The sequence below is a fragment of the Catharus ustulatus genome, chromosome 40 (genome assembly GCF_009819885.2).
Source record: "Catharus ustulatus isolate bCatUst1 chromosome 40, bCatUst1.pri.v2, whole genome shotgun sequence".
Taxonomy (NCBI): Eukaryota; Metazoa; Chordata; class Aves; order Passeriformes; family Turdidae; genus Catharus; species Catharus ustulatus.
Window position 1 is genome coordinate 176,815 of NC_046260.1, and position 22,410 is coordinate 199,224.

The window sequence follows — 22,410 nt, forward strand, 5'->3', positions numbered from 1 at the left end:
CAGGCGCAGGGGTTCAATCAGGGTGGGGTTTAACCCTGCCCAGGTGTACCCAGGTGTGCTCAGGTGTGTTTTTACCCCCCCAGGTGTGTTTTTCTCCCCCCAGGTGTATCTCAGGTGCTCTCACCGTGGATGAGATGCCCCCCAGGCGCAGGGGTTCAATCAGGGTGGGGTTTAACCCTGCCCAGGTGTACCCAGGTGTGTTTTTACCCCCCCAGGTGTACCCAGGTGTATTTTTACCCCCCCAGGTGCTCTCACCGTGGATGAGATGCCCCCCAGGCGCAGGGGCTCGATCAGGGTGGGGTTTAACCCTGCCCAGGTGTATCTCAGGTGTGCTCAGGTGTATCTCAGGTGTGCCCAGGTGTACCCCAGGTGTATTTTTACCCCCCCAGGTGTACCCCAGGTGTATTTTTACCCTCCCCAGGTGCTCTCACCGTGGATGAGATGCCCCCCAGGCGCAGGGGCTCGATCAGGGCGGGGTTTAACCCTGCCCAGTTGTATCTCAGGTGTGCTCAGGTGTGTCCCAGGTGTGTTTTTCCCCCCCAGGTGTATCTCAGGTGTGTTTTTACCTCCCCCAGGTGTGTTTTTACCCTCCCCAGGTGTATCCCAGGTGTACCCCAGGTGTGTTTTTACCCCCCCCAGGTGTATCCCAGGTGTATCCCAGGTGTGTTTTTTCCCCCCCAGGTGTACCCAGGTGTGCTCAGGTGTACCCCAGGTGTGTTTTTTACCCCCCCAGGTGTATCTCAGGTGTGTTTTTACTCCCCCAGGTGTATCTCAGGTGCTCTCACCGTGGATGAGATGCCCCCCAGGCGCAGGGGCTCAATGAGGGTGGGGTTTAACCCTGCCCAGGTGTACCCAGGTGTATCCCAGGTGTGCCCAGGTGTACCCAGGTGTGTTTTTACCCCCCCAGGTGTATTTTTAGCCCCCCCAGGTGTATCCCAGGTGTATCTCAGGTGCTCTCACCGTGGATGAGATGCCCCCCAGGCGCAGGGGCTCGATCAGGGTGGGGTTTAACCCTGCCCAGGTGTACCCCAGGTGTGTTTTTACCCCCCCAGGTGTGTTTTTACCCCCCCCCAGGTGTATCTCAGGTGCTCTCACCGTGGATGAGATGCCCCCCAGGCGCAGGGGCTCGATCAGGGTGGTCGGGGGCTGCTCCTCCCTCGGGGGTCTCTTCTCGGGGGGGCCCCCCCCGGCCTCGGGGGGTCCTCGCTTGGCCCCGACCCCGGCCATGGTACCTGGGGGGGGAGGGGAGGGGTCAGGGGGGGTTTGGGGGGGATTTGGGGGGTCCTGGGGAGGATTTCAGGAGTCTTGGGAGGATTTTTGGGAATTTTAGGGGGTCCTGAGGAGGATTTGGGGGGTCCTGGGGGGGATTTTGGGGTTCCTGGGAGGGTCCTTGAGGGATTTTGGGGGGTCCTGGGGAAATCTGGGGGGTCCTGAGGGAATTTGGGGCTTCCTGGGGAGGATTTGGGGGGTCCTGAAGGGGTTTAGGGGGGTCTTGGGGGAGAACTGGGGGGTTTGGGGAGTCCTTGAGGGATTTTTGGGGGGTCCTGGGGAAGTTTAGGGGGGTCTTGGGGGGATTTTTGGGAATTTTAGGGGGTCCTGGGGGGGATTTGGGGGGTCCTGGGGAAAATTTGGGGGGTCCTTGAGGGATTTTAGGGGGGTCCTGAGGGGGTCTAGAAGGTCTTAGGGGGATTTCTGGGAATTTTAGGGGGTCCTGGGGGGGTTTGGGGGATCCTGGAGGAATTTTGGGGGGTCCTTGAGAGATTTTGGGGGATCCTGGGGAGGATTTTGGGGGGATCCTGGGAGGATTTTAGGGAATTTTGGGGGATCCTGAGTGGATTTGGGGGTCCTGGGGGGGATTTTAGGGGGATTTGGGGAAATTTTTGGGGGGATTTTGGAAAATTTTAGTGAGTTTTAAGGGGGAATTGGGGAAATTTGGGGGGAATTTTGGAGGTCCAGGAGGAATTTGGGTGAAATTTTGGGGGATCCTGGGGGATTTGAGTAATTTTTGGGGGGATTTTGGGAATTTTAGGAGATTTTAGAGGAAATTTTGGGAAATTTTTGGGGGTCCTGAAGAAATTTGGGTAAAATTTGGGGGGTCCTGGGGGGATTTTTGGGGAATTTTAGGGGAAATTTTGGGGGATTTTGGGAAATTTTGGGGGAATTTAGGGGTTTTGAGAGGTTTTTGGGGGGTCTGGGTAGGATTTTTGTGGGAATTTTGGGTGGATTTGGGGGAATTTTAGGAAAGTTTTGGGGGTTTTTTATCATTTTTGGGATCTTTAAAAATAATTTCGGGGCTAATGTGAAGTTTCTGGGGAAAATTTCATTTTTTAAGGGGTTTTTTGGGGGAAAAAAATGTAAATTTTAGGGAGATTAAAGCAGATTGTGGGGCAAAAAAAGCCAATTATGGGGTAAAAAAAAAAGCAAATGTGGGGATTTTTGGGACAGAAGGAAAGTTTGGGGTTTTGGGGACGAGATTTGGGGAAATTTTTGGGTTTTTGGGATTAAATCTGGGGACATTTTGGGACATTTTTGCGTTTTTGAGATGAAATTTGGAGACATTTTGGGACATTTTTGGGTTTTTAAAATGAAATTTGGGGACATTTTGGGTTTCCCAGACGGAATTTGGGAACATTTTGGCGAATTTTGAATTTTCGAGACGGATTTTGGGAACATTTTACCGGATTATGTGACTCTGGAACCTTTGGGAAACCTCAGAAAAAAAATTTCGGGAACAATTTGGAGATTTTTAAACGGGAAAGGAACCTGAGCGCCATAAAATGGATTTGAAAGGGTCACGGGAAGGAATTTGGGGAATTTTGGGCCAAATTCGAGCGATTTTGGGGCCTTTGAGAGCCCGGAGCCGCCTGAGGGGCCAAAATGGCGGCGTGAGGGAACCCTGAGGGAAAAGGGCGGGAACGGAACCTCGGAGCGGCCGGGAAAGCTCGGGGAGGATTCGGGGGCGATTCCGAAGGGATTTGGGATCATTTTGGGTCGATTTCCAGCGATTTTGGGGCTTTTTTTGGGTTTTCTTTTAAAGCTTTTCCCGCCCCCCCCTCAGAGCTCACCGGAGCCGGAGCCGCCGTCAGCGCCCCCTGGCGGCGCGGAGGAACCGCGCATGCGCGGACACGCCCACTGCGAACGCTGATTGGCTGAGCTTCGCTGGTCACGCCCCCAACTCGCAACTACGCGTTCTGATTGGTTGGGATTCATAACCACGCCCTCGTTGTTATGGTAACGGGGAAGGCGGGGAAAAGGAGCAACCGCGGTTCTTAAAGGGGTAAAGGGAAGCTCTTAAAGCGGCGATGGCGGCGGTGGGGCCCGCAAAAGGGTTTTGGGGGATTTTGGGGATTCCGGGAATTTTGGGGATCCCCCAAAAACTCTGAGAGACCCTCAGGAGACCTGAAAATTCTGGAGCTTCACAAAATCCCCATGGGAACCCTAAAAATCCCTCTGGGGACCCCAAAATTTATTAAAACTCCCCAAAAAAGACTCCAAAATCTTCCTGGAGATCCCCAAATTCTTTAAAATCCCAAAAAGAGACCCCAAAAATCCACCTGGGAACCCCAAAATCCCACCTGGAGACCCCAAAACTTATTAAAACTCTCCAAAGGAGACCCAAAAATCTTCCTGGAGACCCCAATAGTCTTTAAAATCCCAAAGAGAGACCCCAAAAATCCACCTGGGAACCCCAAAATTCTTTAAAATTTCCAAAAAATACCCCAAAATCTTCCTGGGGAGCCAAAATTCCCCTGAGAACCCCAAAACTTTTTTTAAATCCCCAAATAGCCCCCAAAATCTTCCCAGGGACTCCAAAAATTCCCTAAAATCCCCAAAAATCTTTTTGAGGACCCAAAAAATTCTTGAAAAATCCCCAAAACAGACACCAATAATCTTCCTGGGGACACAAAATCCACCTGGGAACCCCAAAATTCCTAAAAATCTCAAAAAGTGACCCCAAAATCTTTCTGGGAACCCCAAAAATCCCTCTAGGAACCCCAAAATTTTCTAAAAACCCCCAAAGAAACCCCCAAATCCACCCTGATGACCCCAAAAATTCTCTGGGAAACCCAAAAATCTTCTGGGAACCCCAAAAATTCCCTATAAGCCCCAAAAGAGATGCCAAAATTTTCCTAGGAACCCCAAAAATTCCCTAAAAAACCCAAAAATCCACCTGGGAACCCCAAAATCTTCCTGGAGATCCCCCCAAAATCCCCCCAGCCCCAAAAACCCCCAGGCAAACCCTGGAGAATCCCAAAATTCTCTTAAAATCCCCCCAAAAAACCCAAAATTCTCCCTGGGGACCCCCCAAAAATTCCTTAAAATCCCAAAAAAATCCCCTTGAGGATCCCCCAAAATTTCTCTGGGAATCCCCAAAAATTCACCCCCAAAAATTCCTTGAAATCCCAAAAAATCCCCCTGAGGATCCCCCAAAAATCTCTCTGGGAATCCCCAAAAATTCCCCCCCAAACTCCGCCCCCAACCCCCCCAAATTCCCCCCAGGGGGTCCCCAAAATTTTGAACTTTTCAACCCTTTTTTTTTTATTCATCGCAGGAAAAAGCTTCGACCGCAGCCAGGATGGGGTGGGGGAGGGGCGGGGACCCCTCCCCCCAATTTAACCCCACCCACCCCCTCCCCCAAAAAAATCCCGGCCCCGCCCCCCGGCCCAGCACAAAGCACCTTTGCATAGATCGGGTTCAAAAGGAACCAATTTTACAACAAGATGGCGGCAGGGGAACGGAAACGGGGAGAAAAACGCCCCTCCCCCCACCCCCGAACCCCCCCCGACTCTGCTGGGCCCGGTCCTGAAACAAGATGGCCGCCGGGAGGCAAGATGGCTGCCAGGGTGGAAGATGGCCGCCGGGTTTCGTGGTCGGCTCGTAGTCAAGATGGCTGCCGGGTCGCACGTTGGTCAGTCAAGATGGCTGCCAGGAAACAAGATGGCTGCCAGGTTTCCTCTTCTTAAGATGGCTGCCGGGTCGCGCATTGATCAGAGTCAAGATGGCCACCAGGAGACAACATGGCTGCCAGGAAACAAGATGGTTGCCAGGTTTCCTCTTCTCAAGATGGCTGCCGGGTCACATGTTGATCAGTTAGGATGGCCTCCAGGAGACAAGATGGCTGCCAGGTTTCCTCTTCTTAAGATGGTTGCTGGGTTGTGTGTTGGTCAGAGTCAAGATGGCCGCCAGGAAACAAAATGGCCACCAGGTTTCCTCTTCTTCTTAAAATGGCTGCCGGGTCACACGTTGGTCAGTCAACATGGCTGCCAAGTTTCCTCTTCCTGTTAAAATGGCTGCTGGGTCACACATTGGTCAGAGTCAAGATGGCTGCCAGAAGACAAGATGGCTGCCAGGTTTCATCTTCTTATTAACATGGCTGTTGGATCGTGTGTTGGTCAGACAAGATGGCTGCCAGGAGCAAGATGGTCACCAGGTTTCCTCTTCCTGTTAAAATGGCTGCCTAGTCACATGTTGGTCAGTCAAGATGGCTGCCAGGAGACAAGATGGTTGCCAGGTTTCCTCTTCTTAAAATGGCTGCTGGGTCATGTGTTGTTCAGTCAAGATGGCCGCCAGGTTTCCTCTTCTCAAGATGGCTGCCAGGTCACGTGTTAGTCATCAGTTAAGATGGCCACCAGGAGCAAGATGGCCACCAGATTTTCTCCTATTCTTAAGATGTCTGCCGGGTCATGTGACGGTAAGTCAAGATGGCTGTCAAGAGACAAGATGGCCACCAGGCTTCCTCTTCCTGTTAAAATGGCTACCAGGTCACATGTTGGTCAGTTAAGATGGCCGCCAAGAGGCAAGATGGCTGCTAGGATTCCTCTTCCTGTTAAAATGGTTGCCAGGTCACATGTTGGTCAGAGTCAAGATGGCTGCCAGTAGACAAGATGGCCACCAAGTTTTCTCGTTAAGATGGTTGCGGGGTCACACGTTGGTCAGGTTTAAGATGGCCGCCAGGAAACAAGATGGCCACCAGGATTTCTTCTTAAAATGGTTGTCAGGTCACACGTTGGTCAGAGTTAAGATGGCTACTAGAAGACAAGATGGTTGCCAGGCTTTGGCATGTATTCGTGGTCAACATGGCCGCCAGGAATCAAGATGGCTGCCCAGAGTCATGAAAGGCTGGTGGGAGGCAAGATGGCCGCCGCGTTTCTGAGTCTGCTCGTGGCCAAGATGGCCACCAGGTGTCAGAATCAAGATGGTTGCCAAAGGCAAAATGGCCGGCAGGTTCTGGCATCGGCTCGTATTCAAGATGGCTGCCAGGTCACGCGATAACCAGATCAAGATGGACGCTGATAAACAAGATGGCCGCCAGTACACGAATGTTGTCGAGAGGCAAGATGGCCGCCGGGAGTGACAACAGCCACCGGAAGCAAGATGGTCGCTGGTAGAGTCATTGTCAAGATGGCCGTCACCAACGACGTCATCAAGTTTAAAATGGCCACCAGTTGTGATGTCACAAAGTCCAAAATGGCTGCTGGTAATGATGTCACCACATCCAAGATGGCCACCAGCAATGAGGTCACAGTTCCCAACACGAGCTGTCGCTTTAAGATGATGTCACCACGATGGCATGAAATGCAAGATGGCCACCGGAAGTGATGTCATCGATACATTATGTCAGCCATCTTGAATTCACTGTGTCGACCATAGTGAGGTCATGTAGAGGTCACCATGTCAGCCATATTGGGGTCAACCAAAGGTCATCATGTCGGCCATATTGGGGTCAACCAAAGGTCACAGTTTTGGCCATACTGGGGTCAGAGGTCACTGTGTCAGCCATATTGGGGTCAACCACAGGTCAGTGTGTCGGCCATACTGGGGTCAATCAAAGGCCACCATGTCAGCCATATTGGGATCAACTAAAGGTCAACCTGTCAGCCATATTGGGGTCAATAACAGGTCACTGTGTCAGCCATATTGGGGTCAACCAAAGGTCATCGTGTCGACCATATTGGGGTAATCACAGGTCACCATGTCAGCCATATTGGGGTCAACCAAAGGTCACCATGTCAGCCATATTGGGGTCAACTAAAGATCACCGTGTCGGCCATGTTGGGGTCAAAGGTCACCTCCTGAACCAGATTGGAAATACCCAGAGATCACATGACCATCCCCAGGCTGCTGTCAGCCATTTTGTGCCTCATCCAAAGGTCAGCCATTTTGTTCCCCAAACCCAACTGTCGGCCATTTTGTGCCTTAAACCCAAATGTCAGCCATTTTGTGCCCCATCCAACAATCAGCCATTTTGTGCCTTAAACTCAACTGTCGGCCATCTTATGCCCCAAACCAAACAGTCGGCCATTTTGTACCTCAAACCCAACCGACGGCCATTTTGTACCTCATCCAACTGACGGCCATTTTCTGTCTTAAACCCAACCGTCAGCCATCTTAGGCCCCAAACCCAACCGTCAGCCATTTTGTGCCCAATCCATCAATCAACCATTTTATGCCTTAAAGCAAACCATCAGCCATTTTGTGCCCCGTCCAACTGTCAGCCATTTTGTGCCCCAAACCCAACCGTCGGCCATTTTGGGCCTCATCCAAGTTTCAGCCATTTTGTGCCCCAAACCCAACCGTCGGCCATTTTGTGACTCAAACGCAACCGTCGGCCATTTTGGGCCTCATCCAACTTTCAGCCATTTTGTGCCTCAAACCCAACCGTCAGCCATTTTGGGCCCCGTCCAACTGTCAGCCATTTTGTGCCTCAAACGCAACCGTCGGCCATTTTGGGCCTCATCCAACTTTCAGCCATTTTGTGCCCCAAACCCAACCGTCAGCCATCTTAGGCCCCAAACCCAACTGTCGGCCATTTTGTGCCCAATCCATCAATCCGCCATTTTATGCCTTAAACCAAACTGTCGGCCATTTTGGGCCTCGTCCAACTTTCAGCCATTTTGTGACCCAAACCCAACTGTCAGCCATTTTGTGCCCAATCCATCAATCAGCCATTTTGTGCCTCAAAACCAACCGTCAGCCATTTTGGGCCTCATCCAACTTTCAGCCATTTTGTGCCCCAAACCCAACCGTCAGCCATCTTAGGCCCCAAACCCAACTGTCAGCCATTTTGGGTCTCATACAGATTTCAGCCATTTTGTGCCCCAAACCCAACCGTCGGCCATTTTGGGCCTCGTCCAACTGTCAGCCATTTTGTACCTCAAACCCAACCGTCGGCCATTTTGGGCCTCATCCAAGTTTCAGCCATTTTGTGCCCCAAACCCAACCGTCAGCCATTTTGGGTCTCATACAGATTTCAGCCATTTTGTGACTCAAACGCAACCGTCGGCCATTTTGTGCCCAATCCATCAATCCACCATTTTATGCCTTAAACCAAACTGTCGGCCATTTTGTGCCCAATCCATCAATCCGCCATTTTATGCCTTAAACCAAACTGTCGGCCATTTTGTGCCCCGTCCAACTGTCGGCCATTTTGGGCCTCATCCAAATTTCAGCCATTTTGTGCCCCAAACCCAACCATCGGCCATCTTCCCCTCTCCTCCCCCAGCCGCCGCTGCCATCTTGCCTCGCCCGTCACGTCTTGGCCTTCCTCCCCCTCAGCGCCGCCCCCACCCCCGCGGGGGGGTCCTGGGGGGCCGCCCCTCCCCCTCCCTGCACCGGGGCGGCCGCGCAGCGCCGGGGGGGCTGCAGCCGGCGGGGAGGGGCGGCGGCCGAGCCGCGGTGACCGCGGCGCCTCCTCCTGGCCGCCGCCGTCCTGGCCCCTCCCCCGCCTCCCCCGCGCCGCCGCTTGGCCGGGGGTTGGGGGTGGGGCTCCCTCCTCCTGGCCCCTCCCCCGCCCGCGGTGGCCACGCCCTCGTCCCCGCTGTCCTCGGGTGGGCGTGGCCTCCGCCGCGGTTCCCGCTGGAGGGGCGGGGCCAACGGCGCCCCGGGGCGCGCCCGGGTGGTGCGGGGCGGGGTGGGCGTGGCCGGGCGGGGGCTGGGCGGGTTGGACCCCTCCCCTCCCCCTCCCCCACCTTCCCCGGGCGACGCCATCTTGGGCGGGCGCCCCCGGCGGCGTTTCCTGGGCGGGGACTGCCCCGCCCCTCCCCCCGCCCCCGCCCCGCGGACGGGGCGGCCCCGACGCTTCCGCGCCTCCGCGGAGGGGGCGGGGCCGCGCCCCCCAAGATGGCGGCGCCGGCGGGAGCGCGCCCCTCCCCCGCCCAGCAGGCGCCGTTTGGGGGGGCGGCCGCGCCGGCGCTTGGCGGGGGGAGGGGCGGACGACGACGAGGAGGGGGAGGAGGCCGAGGAGGGCGGGGGCGGGGCGGGGCGGGCGGGGTCGCGGGGGCGGCGCCGGGCGCGGGAGGCCCCTCCCCCCGCGGTGGCGGCGGTGGGGGGAGGGGTCTCCAGGACGGTGACGAGCCGGCCCGGCAGCGTCCGCAGCACTTTGGCGGCCGGGCCGGCGCCGCGGCTCTGCCGGATCTCGCTGTCGGCGCTGCGGCGGCGCCGCGGGGGCGGGGCCGGGGGAGGGGCGGGGCTCGGGGAGGGGGAGGGGCGGGGCCGCTCCTCGGGGGTGGGGGAGGGGGGAGGCGGCGGCAGGGAGGGGGGAGGGGGCGGCGGTGACGTCGCAGGGGGAGGGGGGGACGGCGCCGGGTGGGGCGGCGATGACGTCGCGGGGGGAGGCGGCGGTGACGTCACCGGGGGCGGCGATGACGTCACCGGAAGGGGCGGGGTCTCGGGGCGCGGCGGTGACGTCACCACCGCGGGCGGGGGCGGGGAGGGCGGGGGCGTGGCCTGTGGCGGCGATGACGTCACCGGCGCGGGCAGAACCGGCGATGACGTCACTTCCTTTTCCGGCTCCGCCCCCACCTCGGGCGCCGGCGCCGCCGGGACGGGCTGGGCCGCCCCCGATGACGTCGCCGAGGGCGGGGATGATGTCACCGGTGACGTCACGGCCCGCAGGCGCTGGCTGGCGCGCGTCCCCGGCCGCTCGGGGTGGGGGGGGCGGGGCGGGCCCCGGGCCCGGCGCGGTTTCCTCGCCCCCCTGTCCCCTCTGTCCCCTCTGTCCCCTCCCCCCCTGTCGCTCTGAGGCTCCTCCTCCCCGCCCGGAGCCCCTCCCCCCGTCATGGCCGCCGCCCCTCCCCCCGTCATGGCGGCCGCTCCGGGCTCTTCCTCCTCCTCCTCCTCCTCGTCGCCGTCCCGGGGCGGGGGGGGCAGCCGGAAGCGGCCCCCGCCCCCCTTGGCCTGGTCGATGTCCTTGCGGGCGGCCTCCACCTGCTCCTGGGGTGGGGGAGGGGTGGGTGAGACCCCAGACCCAATTGGGGACCCCCAAATTTAAATTAAACCCCTCAAATTTAAATTCAACCACCCAAATTTAAATTGACCCCCAGCAAAATTTTTGGGACATTCCCAGCGCCATTAGAATCTCTATAAACCTCCCCAAATTCCAAATGGACTTTTCCAACCTCTAAACCCATTGGTGAGACCCCAGACCCAATTGGGGACCCCCAAATCTAAATTAAAACCCCCAAATTTGGACTGAACCCCCAAATTTAAATTGATCCCCCCTTGGATTTTTTTGGAGCCTTCCAAGTTAATAAAGAACTCTTTGACACCCCCCCAAATTCCAAATGGACTCTTCCAGCCCTAAACCCTTTGGTGAGACCCCAGACCCAATTGGGCACCCCAAATTTAAACTGAATCCCCCAAATTTAAATTAAACTCCCCAAATTTAAACTGACCTCCCCCAAAGATTATGGGACCTTCCCACACCCAGTAGAACCTGTCTTAAGCCCCCCCCCAAATTCCAAATGGACTCTTCCATCCCCTAAACCCATTGGTGAGACCCCAGACCCAATTGGGGACCCCTGAAATTCAAACTGACCCCTCCAAATTCGAACTGAATCCCCAAATTTAAATTGACTCCCCCCTTGGATTTTTTGGACCATTCCAAGTTAATAAAGAACTCTCTTAACCCCTCTCTAAATTCCAAATGGACTCTTCCAATCCTAAACCCATTGATGAGACCCCAGACCCAATTGGGGACCCCCAAATTTAAAATGAACTCCCCAAATTTAAATTGAACCCCCCAAATTTTAACTGACTCCCCCCAAAATTTTTGGGACATTCCCAAAGCCATTAGGAGTTCTTTGATCTCCCCCCAAATTCCTAATGGACTCTTCCAACTCTAAACCCATTAATGAGACCCCAGACCCAATTGGAAACCCCTAAAATCTAAATTGAACCCCCCAAATTTGAACTAAATCCCCAAATTTAAATTGACCCCCCCTTGGATTTTTTGGACCATTCCAAGTCAATAAAGAACTCTTTTACTCCCCCCCAAATTCCAAATGGATTCTTCCAACCCCTAAACCCATTGGTGAGACCCCAGACCCAGAATTTAAATTGAACCCCAAAATTTAAATTGACTCAAAACTCCTCCAGGACCCCCCCAAAAATTCTTTGGACCCCCAAAAACCCCTCTGAGATCCCCAAAAACCCCCCAGGACCCCCAAAAACCCCCCAGGACCCCCCAAAACTCCTCCAGGACCCCCCAAAACCCCCCAGAACCCCCCCCAAAAATCCACCAAGACCCTCAAAAAACTCCCCAGGACCCCAAAAAATTCCCCAGCACCCCCCTAAAAATTACTCTAGGATGCCTCAAACCCCTCCAAGACCCCCAAAATACCTCAGGACCCCCCAAAAATCTACCAAGAGCCTCCAAAAAACCCAAAAGACCCTCCAAAATCCCCTCAGGACCCCCCAAAACCCCCCAGAACCCCCCCCAAAAATCCACCAAGACCCCCAAAAAACTCCTCAGGACCCCAAAAAATACTCCAGGAGCCCCCCAAACCCCTCTGGGACCCCCCAAAAAACTCCCCAGGACCCCCCAAAAAACCCAAAAGACCCCCACAAAAATCCCCCAGGACCCCCAAAAAACCCCCAAGATCCCTAAAAATTACTCTGAGACTCCCCAAAAATCCCCCAGGACCCCCAAAAAAACCCCCCAGGACCCCCCAAAACTCCTCCAGGACCCCCCAAAACCCCCCAGAACCCCCCCCAAAAATCCACCAAGACCCCCAAAAAACTCCCCAGGACCCCAAAAAATACTCCAGGAGCCCCCCAAACCCCTCTGGGACCCCCCAAAAAACTCCCCAGGACCCTCCAAAAAACCCAAAAGACCCCAAAAAATACTCCAAGACCCCCAAAAAATCCCCCAAGACCCCAAAAAAAACTCCCCACGACCCCCCAAAAAAACCCCCCAAGACCCCTAAAAATTACTCTGAGACTCCCCAAAAATCCCAAAATTCCCCCCAGGACCCTCCCAAAAAATCCCCCAGGACTCCCCAAACTCCTCTGGGATCCCTAAAAATTCCCCAAGACCCCCAAAAATCCACCAAGACCCCCAAAAAACCCCCAAAAAATTCCCCCAGGACCCCCAAAAAAACCCCCAAGAGCCCTAAAAATTACCCTGAAACTCCCCAAAAATCCCCCAAAAATCCCCCAGGACCCCCAAAAATCCCCCAGGACCCCCAAAAATGACTCTGGGACCCCCCCAAACCGCTCTGGGATCCCTAAAAATTCACCAAGACCCCCAAAATACTCCCCAAGACCCCCCACAAAACCCAAAAGACCCCCAAAAAATACCCCAGGACCCCCAAAAAATTCCTCTGGGACCCTCCAAACCCCTCTGGGACTCCCCAAAAAATAACCCAGAATCCCTGAAAAATTCTCTGGGACCCCCCCAGGACCCCCCCAAAATACTCTGGGACCCCCCAAACCCCTCTGGGACCCCCTAAATCCCCCAGGACCCCCAAAAAACTCCCCACGACCCCCCACAAAACCCAAAAGACCCCCAAAAAATACCCCAGGACCCCCAAAAAATCCCCCAGGACCCTCCCAAAAATTACTCTGGGAGCCCCCAAACTCCTCTGGGACCCCCAAAAAATCTACCAAGACTACCAAAAAATTTCCCAAGACCCCCAAAGGTACCCTAGGACCCCCCAAAGAATTCCTCAGGACCCCCAAAAAATACCCCAAAACACCTTAAAACTACTCTGGGACCCCCCCAAAATACGTCAGGACCCCCAAACCCTTTCAGGACCCCCCAAAAATCCACCAAGACCCCTAAAAATTACTCTGGGATCCCCAAAAAATGCCCCAGGACCCCTAAAAATTACCCTGAAACTCCCCAAAAATCCCCCAAAAATCCCCCAGGACCCCCCCAAAAAATCCCCCAGGAACCCCCAAACCCCTCTGGGATCCCTAAAAATTCACCAAGACCCCCAAAATACTCCCCAAGACCCCCCAAAAAACCCAAAAGACCCCCAAAAAATCCCCCAGGACCCCCAAAAAATTCCTCTGGGACCCTCCAAACCCCTCTGGGACCCCCCAAAAAACCCCTCAGGACCCCTTAAAACTACTCTGGGACCCCCCCAAAAATACCTCAGGACCCACCAAACCCCTCTGGGACCCCCCAGAAATCCACCAAGACCCCCAAAAAACCCCAAAAAATCCCCCAGGACCCCCAAAAATCCCCCAAAAATCCCCCAGGACCCCCCAAAAAACCCCAAAGACCCCCCAAAAATCCCCCAGGACCCCCAAAAATGACTCTGGGACCCCCCAAAAATCCACCAAGACCCCCAAAAAAACCCCCAAAAAATACCCCAGGACCCCCCAAAAAACCCCCCAAGAACCCTAAAAATTACCCTGAAACTCCCCAAAAATCCCCCAAAAATCCCCCAGGACCCCCAAAAATCCCACCAGGACCCCCCCAAAAATCCCCCAGGACCCCCAAAAATGACTCTGGGACCCCCCAAACCCCCCAGGACCCCCCAAATCCCCCCAGACCTCGGCCTGTTTCAGCTCCTCCCTGCTGACGTCCTCCAGCGACGCCTCCAGGAAGTTCATGGCGTAGCGCTCGATGGGGGTCAGCTGCAAAGTGGGGAGGGGACTCAGGGGGGGGATTTTGGGGTTTTTTTATGGGGTTTTTGTGAGATATTTATGGGATTTTTGTGGGACTTTTACTGGATTTTTGGGGGAGCTTTATGGGATTTTTACAGAAATGTAATAGGATTTTTGCGAGGTTTTTATAGGATTTTAATGGGATTTTACTCGGATTTTTATGGGGTTTTTATTGGAACTTTACGGGACTTTTATGGGATTTTTGTGGGATTTCTAGGGGGTTTTGTGAGATTTTCATTGGAATTTTGTGGGATTTTCATTGGAATTCTGTGGGATTTTTAGAGGATTCTTATAGGAATTTTGTGGGATTTTTAGGGGGTTTTCCAGGATTTTTAGGGGATTTTATCGGATTTTTGGGGGGTTTTGGTGACATTTTCATGGGATTTTTGTGGGATTTTTATGGGACTTTTACTTGAATTTTGTGGGATATTTAGGGGGTTGTATGGGATTTTTGTGGAGTTTTGGTGACATTTTAACAGGATTTTTGTGGGATTTTTACAGAAATTTTATGGGATTTTTACAGGGCTTTTATAGGATTTTTGTGCAATTTTTATAGGGTCATCATGGGGTTTTTGTGGGATTTTTGTCAGATTTTGATGGGATTTTAATGTGATTTTTACAGCATTTCCCTCATTCCCACACCTGTCCCCAAGTGTGACCCCCCTCACCCAGATATATCTCAGGTGTGTCCCAGGTGTGTGTTACCTGTCCCCAGGTGTGTGTTACCCATCCCAGGTGTGTGTTACCTGTCCCAGGTGTGTCCCAGGTGTGTGTTACCCATCCCAGGTGTGTGTTACCTGTCCCAGGTGTGTGTTACCTGTCCCCAGGTGTGTGTTACCTGTCCCAGGTGTGTGTTACCTGTCCAGGTGTGTGTTACCTGTCCAGGTGTATCCCAGGTGTGTTACCTGTCCCAGTTGTGTCTCAGGTGTGTGTTACCTGTCCCCAGGTGTATCTCAGGTGTATCTCAGGTGTCCCCAGGTGTGTGTTACCTGTCTCAGGTGTGTTACCTGTCCCAGGTGTGTGTTACCTGTCCCAGGTGTATCTCAGGTGTCCCCAGGTGTGTTACCTGTCCCCAGGTGTCCCCAGGTGTGTCCCCAGGTGTATCCCAGGTGTGTGTTACCTGCTCCACCAGTGCCGCGATCTCCTGCTCCGCCTTGCTCAGCTCCTCCCCTGTCCCAGGTGTATCTCAGGTGTATCTCAGGTGTCCCCAGGTGTGTCACCTGTCCCCAGGTGTGTTACCTGTCCCCAGGTGTGTTACCTGTCCCCAGGTGTGTCCCCAGGTGTATCTCAGGTGTGTTACCTGCTCCACCAGCGCGGCGATCTCCTGCTCCGCCTTGCTCAGCCCCTCACCTGTCCCCAGGTGTGTTACCTGTCCCAGGTGTATCCCAGGTGTGTTACCTGTCCCCACGTGTGTGTTACCTGTCCCAGGTGTGTCCCAGGTGTGTGTTACCTGTCCCAGGTGTATCTCAGGTGTATCTCAGGTGTCCCCAGGTGTGTTACCTGTCCCCAGGTGTCCCCAGGTGTCCCCAGGTGTGTTACCTGTCCCCAGGTGTCCCCAGGTGTCCCCAGGTGTGTTACCTGCTCCACCAGCGCGGCGATCTCCTGCTCCGCCTTGCTCAGCCCCTCCCCTGTCCCCAGGTGTGTGTTATCTGTCTCAGGTGTGTCCCCAGGTGTGTCCCCAGGTGTGTGTTGCCTGTCCCCAGGTGTGTTACCTGTTCCACCAGCGCCGCGATCTCCTGCTCCGCCTTGCTCAGCCCCTCCCCTGTCCCAGGTGTGTCCCCAGGTGTGTGTTACCTGTCCCCAGGTGTCCCCAGGTGTGTGTTACCTGTCCCCAGGTGTGTTACCTGTCCCCAGGTGTGTCACCTGTCCCCAGGTGAGTCTCACCTGCTCCACCAGCGCGGCGATCTCCTGCTCCGCCTTGCTCAGCTCCTCCTCGGCCGCCCCTCCCCCGTCCTCGGGGCTCAGGCTCTCGCTGAACTCGGCCATGGCGGCCACGTGCTCCGCCTGGGCCTGCGACGCCGCGCGGATGTCCTCGGGGTCCTCGGCGCCACACAGGGCCTGGGGACATCGGGGACACTCAGGGGACACTCAGGGACATCGGGGACATTGGGGACATTGGACACATTACGGACAATCAATGGACTGGGGACATCGGGGACACTCAGGGGACATTGGGGACATTGGGGACACTGGGGACATTGGGGACATCATGGGGACAGTGGGGACATTGGGGACATTGGGGACATTGGGGACATCATGGGGACAGTGGGGACATTGGGGACAATGTGGGGACATTGGGGACAATCAATGGATTGGGGACATTGGGGACATTGGGGACATTGGGGACACTCAAGGACATTGGGGACATCCAAGGGATTGGGGACACAAATGTCACATTGGCAACACTGAGGACACACAGGGACATTGGGGACACTCGGTGACATTGGGGACATTTGGGACACTCAGACACTGGGGACACAAATGTCACACTGGGGACATTGGGGACATTGGGGACATTGGGGACACTGAAGACACTGGGGACATTGGGGACATCCAAGAGATTTTGGACATTGGGGACATTGGGGACATTTGAGACATCGAAGGGGTTTGGGGACATTGGAGGCACTCAGAGCATTGGGGACATTGGGAACACAAATGTCACATTGGCGACACTGGGGACACTGAGGTCATTCAGGGGACACTGGGGACATTGGGGACATTGGGGACATCAAAGAGATTTGGGGACATTGGGGACATTGGGGACATTGGGGACATCATGAGGACACTGGGGACACTGGGGACACTCAGGCCCCACGTGCTCCGCCTGGGCCTGGGACGCCGCGCGGATGTCCTCGGGGTCCTCGGCGCCACACAGGGCCTGGGGACAGCGGGGACAGTCAGGGGATTGGGGACATTGGGGACATTGGGGACATCCAGGGGATTGGGGACACAAATGTCACATTGGTGACATTGGGCACATTGGCAACAGTCAGGGGATTTGAAGACATTGGGGACACTGGGGACATTCAGGGACATTGGGGACATTGCGGCCACCCAAGCCATGTGGAGACATCTGAGGGATTTGGGGACATTTGGGACATTGGGGACATCAAAGAGATTTGGGGACATTGGAGGCACTCAGAGCATTGGGGACATCGGGAACACAAACGTCACATTGGCAACACTGGGGACACTGAGGAGAATCAGGGGACATTGGGGACATTGGGGACATTGGGGACACTCAGGGACATTGAGGACATTGGGGACATTGGGGACAATCAATGGATTGGGGACATTGGGGACACTGGGGACACAAACGTCACATTGGTGACATTGTGGACGTTGGACACATTAAGGACAATCAATGGATTGGGGACATTGGGGACAATGAGAGGACATTGGGGACATTGAGGGGACATTTGGGACATCGGTGACACTGGGGACATTGGGGACATTGGGGACATCCAGGGGATTTGGGGACATTGGGGACAATCAATGCATTGAGGACATTGGGGACATTGGGGACACTCAGGGACATCCAGGAGATTGGGGACACTCAGGGACATTGGGGACAGTCAGGGGACATTGGGGACAATCAATGGAGTGGGAACATTGGGGACATTCAGGGGACAGTGGGGACACTGAGGACACTGGGGACACTGGAGACAATAAAAGGGACTCTGGGGACACTCAGGGGACGTTGGGGACAATCAATGGGTTGGGGACATTGGAGACAATCAGGGGACATTGAGGACACTGAGGACACTCAGGGACATTGGGGACATTGGAGGCACTCAGAGCATTGGGGACATCGGGGACACAAACATCACATTGGTGACATTGGGGACACTGAGGACAATCAGGGGACACTCAGGGGACATTGGGGACATTGGGGACATTGGGGACATTGGGGACATTGGGGACACTGGGGACATCATGGGGACATTGGGGACACTCAGGGGGTTTGAGGACATTGAGGACATTGGGGACATCCAAGGGATTTGGGGACACTGGGGATAATCAATGCATTGAGGACATTGGGGACACTGGGGACACTCAGGGACATCCAGGACATTGAGGACAATCAATGGATTGGGGACATTGGGGATGTTCAAGGACACTCAGGGACATTGGGGACATCCAAGGGATTGGGAACACAAATGTCACATTGGTGACATTGGGGACATTGGCAACAATCAGGATTTGAAGACATTGAGGACACTGGGGACACTCAGGGACATTGGGGACATTCGGGACACTCAGAGAATTTGGGGACATCATGGGGACATTGGTGACAGTGGGGACATTGGCAACAATCAGGACGTTTGAGGACCTTGAGGACATTGGGGACATCCAAGAAATTTAGGGACACTGGGGACACTGGGGACAATCAATGGATTGGGGACATGGGGACAATCAGGGGATTTGGGGACATTGGGGACTTTGGGGACATTGGGGACTTTGGGGACACTTAGATCCCTGAGAGACGCCGGTGACATTTGACCTCACCCAATCCATTTGGGGACATTTGGTGACACCGCCCCTTCCCCCAGGTGTGTCCCCAGGTGTGCCCAGGTGTCCCCAGCTGTCCCCAGGTGTGTCCCATCTGTCCCCAGGTGTCCCCAGGTGTCCCCAGGTGTCCCCAGCTGTCCCCAGGTGTATCCAGCTGTCCCCAGGTGTCCCCCCAGGTGTCCCTCACCTGCTCCAGGATGTCCCCCAGCTGTCCCCAGGTGTGTCCCCAGGTGTCCCCAGGTATCCCCAGGTGTGTCCCCAGCTGTCCCCAGCTGTCCCAGGTATGTCCCCATCTGTCCCCAGCTGTCCCCAGCTGTCCCCAGGTGTCCCTCACCTGCTCCAGGATGTGCGTCCTCCTGGTGGCCGCGGGGTCCTCGTCGTCCTCGTCCTTGTCGGCGCTGTCCCCGCCGTCCTTGTCCCCGTTCCTGTCCCCTCTGTCCCCGTTCCTGTCCCCTCTGTCGTTCCTGTCCCCGTTTTTGTCATTTTTGTCATTTTTGTCCCCATTTTTGTCGTTGTTGTTCCTGTCGCCGTCGCCGTCGCGCTCCCGCGGGGGCTCCTCGGGCGCCATGTCGAACAGCTCGCGGATGGTTTGCTGGGGAGAGACAGCGGGGTCACCTGGGCACACCTGGGCGCACCTGGGGGCACCTGGGCACACCTGAGATACACCTGGGCACACCTGGGGGCATCTGAGATACACCTGGGTACACCTGGGATACACCTGGGGACATCTGGGGACACCTGGGCACACGTGGGATACACCTGGGGACATCTGGGGACACCTGGGCACACCTGGGATACACCTGGGGACATCTGGATACACCTGAGCCTCATCTGCACACACCTGGGTTACCTGGGCACACCTGGGGCACCTGGGGACACCTGGGGGCATCTGGGGACACCTGGGGACACCTGGGTTACCTACCTGGGGACACCTGGGGACACCTGGGGGCACTTGGGAATCACCTGGGCACACCTGGGGACACCTGGGATACACCTGGGACACACCTGGGGGCACCTGGGGACATCTGAGATACACCTGGGTTACACCTGGGCACACCTGAGACACACCTGGGGTACCTGGGATACACCTGGGCACACCTGGGCACAGCTGGGCACACCTGGGATACACCTGAGATACACCTGAACCTCATCTGCACACACCTGGGTTACCTGGGGGCACCTGGGGAACACCTGGGGGCACCTGAACACACCTGAGATACACCTGAACACGCCTGCACACACCTAGGACACACCTGGGATACACCTGAGCCTCACCTAGGATACACCTGAACTCACCTGGACACAGCTGAGCCTCACCTGGGCACACCTGAGCCTCACCTGGACACCCCCAAACCTCACCTGAAACCCCTCAAACCCCACCTGGACACACCTGAACTCACCTGAGCCTCACCTGAACCTATCTGGACACACCTGAGCCTCACCTGAAACCCCTCAAACCCTACCTGGACACACCTGAACTAACCTGGACATCCCAAACCTTACCTGAACCCACCAGAGCCTCACCTGGGCACACCTGAGCCCCACCTGGACACAGCTGAGCTCACCTGAAACCCCTCAAGTCCCACGTGAACACACCTGAGCCTCATCTGGACACCCCAAACCACACCTGGGCACACCTGAGCCTCACCTGAAACCCCTCAAACCCTATCTGGACACACCTGAACTCACCTGGACACCCCAAACCTCACCTGAGGCTCACCTGAGGCTCACCTGAACCCACCAGAGCCTCACCTGGACACACCTGAACCCACCTGGACACCCCAAACCTCACCTGGGCACACCTAAGCCTCACCTGAACACACCTGAACCCACCTCAGCCTGACCTGGACACTTGAGCCTCACCTGGGCATCCCCAAACCTCACCTGAAACCCTTCAAACCCCATCTGGACACACCTGAGTCTCACCTGGACACACCTGAGCCTCACTTGGGCACTCCCAAACCTCACCTGAACCCACCTGAACCCACCTGAGCCTCACCTGAGCCTCACCTGGACACACCTGAGCCTCACCTGGACACCCCAAACCTCACCTGGACACCCACAAAACTCACCTGAGCCTCACCTGAACCCACCTGGACACACCTGAGCCTCACCTGAAACCATCTAAGCCTCACCTGGACACACCTGGACACACCTGAGCCTCACCTGGGCACACCTGGACACCCCTAAACCCCACCTGGGCACCCCAAACCTCACCTGAAACCCCTCAAACCCCACCTGAACACACCTGGACCCACCTGGGCACACCTGAGCCTCACCTGGACACACCTGGGCATACCTGGGCAGACCTGAGCCTTACCTGAACACACCTGGACCCACCTGGGCACACCTGAGCCTTACCTGGACACCCTCAAAAACCTGCCTGAACCCACCTGGACACCCCAAACCTCACCTGGGCACACCTGAACCCACCTGAGCACATCTGAATCCCACCTGGACACACCTGAGCCTCACCTGGAACCCCTCAAACCTCACTTGGGCACCCCAAATCTCACCTGGACACACCTGAGCCTCACCTGAACACACTTGAACCTCATCTGAGCCCATCTAACCCTCACCTGGACACACCTGAACTCACCTGGACACAACTGGACACACCTGAAGTTCACCTGAAACCCCTCAAACCTCACCTGGACACACCTGAACACACCTGAGCCTGACCTGAACCCATCTGAAACCATCTAAGCCTCACCTGGACACACCTGAGTCTCACCTGGACTGACCTAAACACACCTGAACCCACCTGAAGCCACCTGGACACACCTGAGCCTCACCTGAAACCCCTCAAACCTCACCTGCCCCTCACCTGAAACCCCTCAAACCCCACCTGAGCCCTCTCAAACCCCACCTGCCCCCCACCTGCCCCTCACCTGCCCCCCTGTCCCCCCCCCTGCCCCGTGGGGCTCACCTGAGCTCACCTGGACACACCTGCCCACGCCCCCCGCCCCGCGGGGCTCACCTGCGCTCACCTGTTTGAAGTAGGCCGTGGTGAAGTTGCCGCCCTCGATGGCCATGTCCCCCAGGAGGCGCTTCTGGTTCGCCTTCTTCAGGATGTTCTCCTCGACGGTGCGCTCGCTGATCAACCTGCACAGGTGAGACAGGTGAGACAGGTGAGATCAGACAGGTGAGAGACAGGTAACACAGGTAACACAGGTAACACAGGTAACACAGGTACGGCCGTGTCCCCCAGGAGGCGCTTCTGGTTCGCCTTCTTCAGGATGTTCTCCTCGACGGTGCGCTCGCTGATCAACCTGCACAGGTGAGACAGACAGGTGAGACAGGTGAGACAGGTGAGACACAGGTGAGACAGGTGAGACAGGTGAGACACAGGTGAGACACAGGTAACACAGGTATGGCCATGTCCCCCAGGAGGCGCTTCTGGTTCGCCTTCTTCAGGATGTTCTCCTCGACCGTGCGCTCGCTGATCAACCTGCACAGGTGAGATACAGGTGAGATAGACAGGTGAGATCAGACAGGTGAGACACAGGTGAGACAGGTGAGACAGGTGAGACACAGGTGAGACAGGTGAGGCACACGGACAGGTGAGATACAGGTAAGATCAAACTGGTCAGGCTGTAAATGAACTCCAGGTGACACAGGTGAGCTCCAGGTAACACAGGTGAGCTCAGAACTCCCAAACACCTGCACAGGTGAGCTCCAGGTTCAACAGGTGAGCTCCAGGTAACACAGGTGATCTCCCAACTCCCAAATCCCTGCACAGGTGAGCTCCAGGTAACACAGGTGAGCTCCAAACTCCCAGATAATCACAGAGGTGAGTTTCAGGTAACACAGGTAACACAGGTAAGCCCATAACTTCCAAGCACTTGCACAGGTGAACTTCAAACCACCCCAGAACCCCCCAGGTAACCCTCTCCAAGCCAGGTGAGCTCACCTGTAGATGTGCACGTCGCGGGTCTGGCCGATGCGGTGACACCTGTCCTGCGCCTGCCCAGCTAACCCCGCCCAGGTACCCAAACACCT

General features: G+C 55.8%; 2 protein-coding genes and 1 long non-coding RNA gene across 3 annotated transcripts in view; all 3 read right to left on the bottom strand.

Moving 5' to 3' along the window:
- RNF40 (ring finger protein 40) overlaps positions 1 to 3,116 on the bottom strand; it is a 54,408-nt gene extending 51,292 nt beyond the window's left edge. Inside the window, exons 1-2 of the mRNA XM_033084516.1 lie at positions 3,066 to 3,116; positions 1,096 to 1,232 (exon numbers count right to left, since the gene is read on the bottom strand). Of these exons, the coding sequence (XP_032940407.1) occupies positions 1,096 to 1,227 (132 nt within the window). The 5' untranslated portion in view covers positions 1,228 to 1,232; positions 3,066 to 3,116. The remainder of the gene's footprint in view (positions 1 to 1,095; positions 1,233 to 3,065) is intronic.
- Positions 3,117 to 7,787: 4,671 nt separating this feature from the next.
- On the bottom strand, positions 7,788 to 8,432 carry LOC117010222. Its single transcript, XR_004420593.1, has 2 exons — positions 8,155 to 8,432; positions 7,788 to 7,957 (listed from the first exon to the last, which is right to left on the bottom strand). It is a non-coding gene; the product is annotated as an uncharacterized LOC117010222 (long non-coding RNA).
- Positions 8,433 to 8,529: 97 nt separating this feature from the next.
- The window catches only part of LOC117010225 (Snf2 related CREBBP activator protein), a 74,801-nt gene continuing 60,920 nt past the window's right edge, over positions 8,530 to 22,410 (bottom strand). Inside the window, exons 27-32 of the mRNA XM_033084517.1 lie at positions 21,399 to 21,513; positions 18,743 to 19,000; positions 15,781 to 15,954; positions 13,783 to 13,866; positions 9,557 to 10,212; positions 8,530 to 9,427 (exon numbers count right to left, since the gene is read on the bottom strand). Of these exons, the coding sequence (XP_032940408.1) occupies positions 8,530 to 9,427; positions 9,557 to 10,212; positions 13,783 to 13,866; positions 15,781 to 15,954; positions 18,743 to 19,000; positions 21,399 to 21,513 (2,185 nt within the window). The remainder of the gene's footprint in view (positions 9,428 to 9,556; positions 10,213 to 13,782; positions 13,867 to 15,780; positions 15,955 to 18,742; positions 19,001 to 21,398; positions 21,514 to 22,410) is intronic.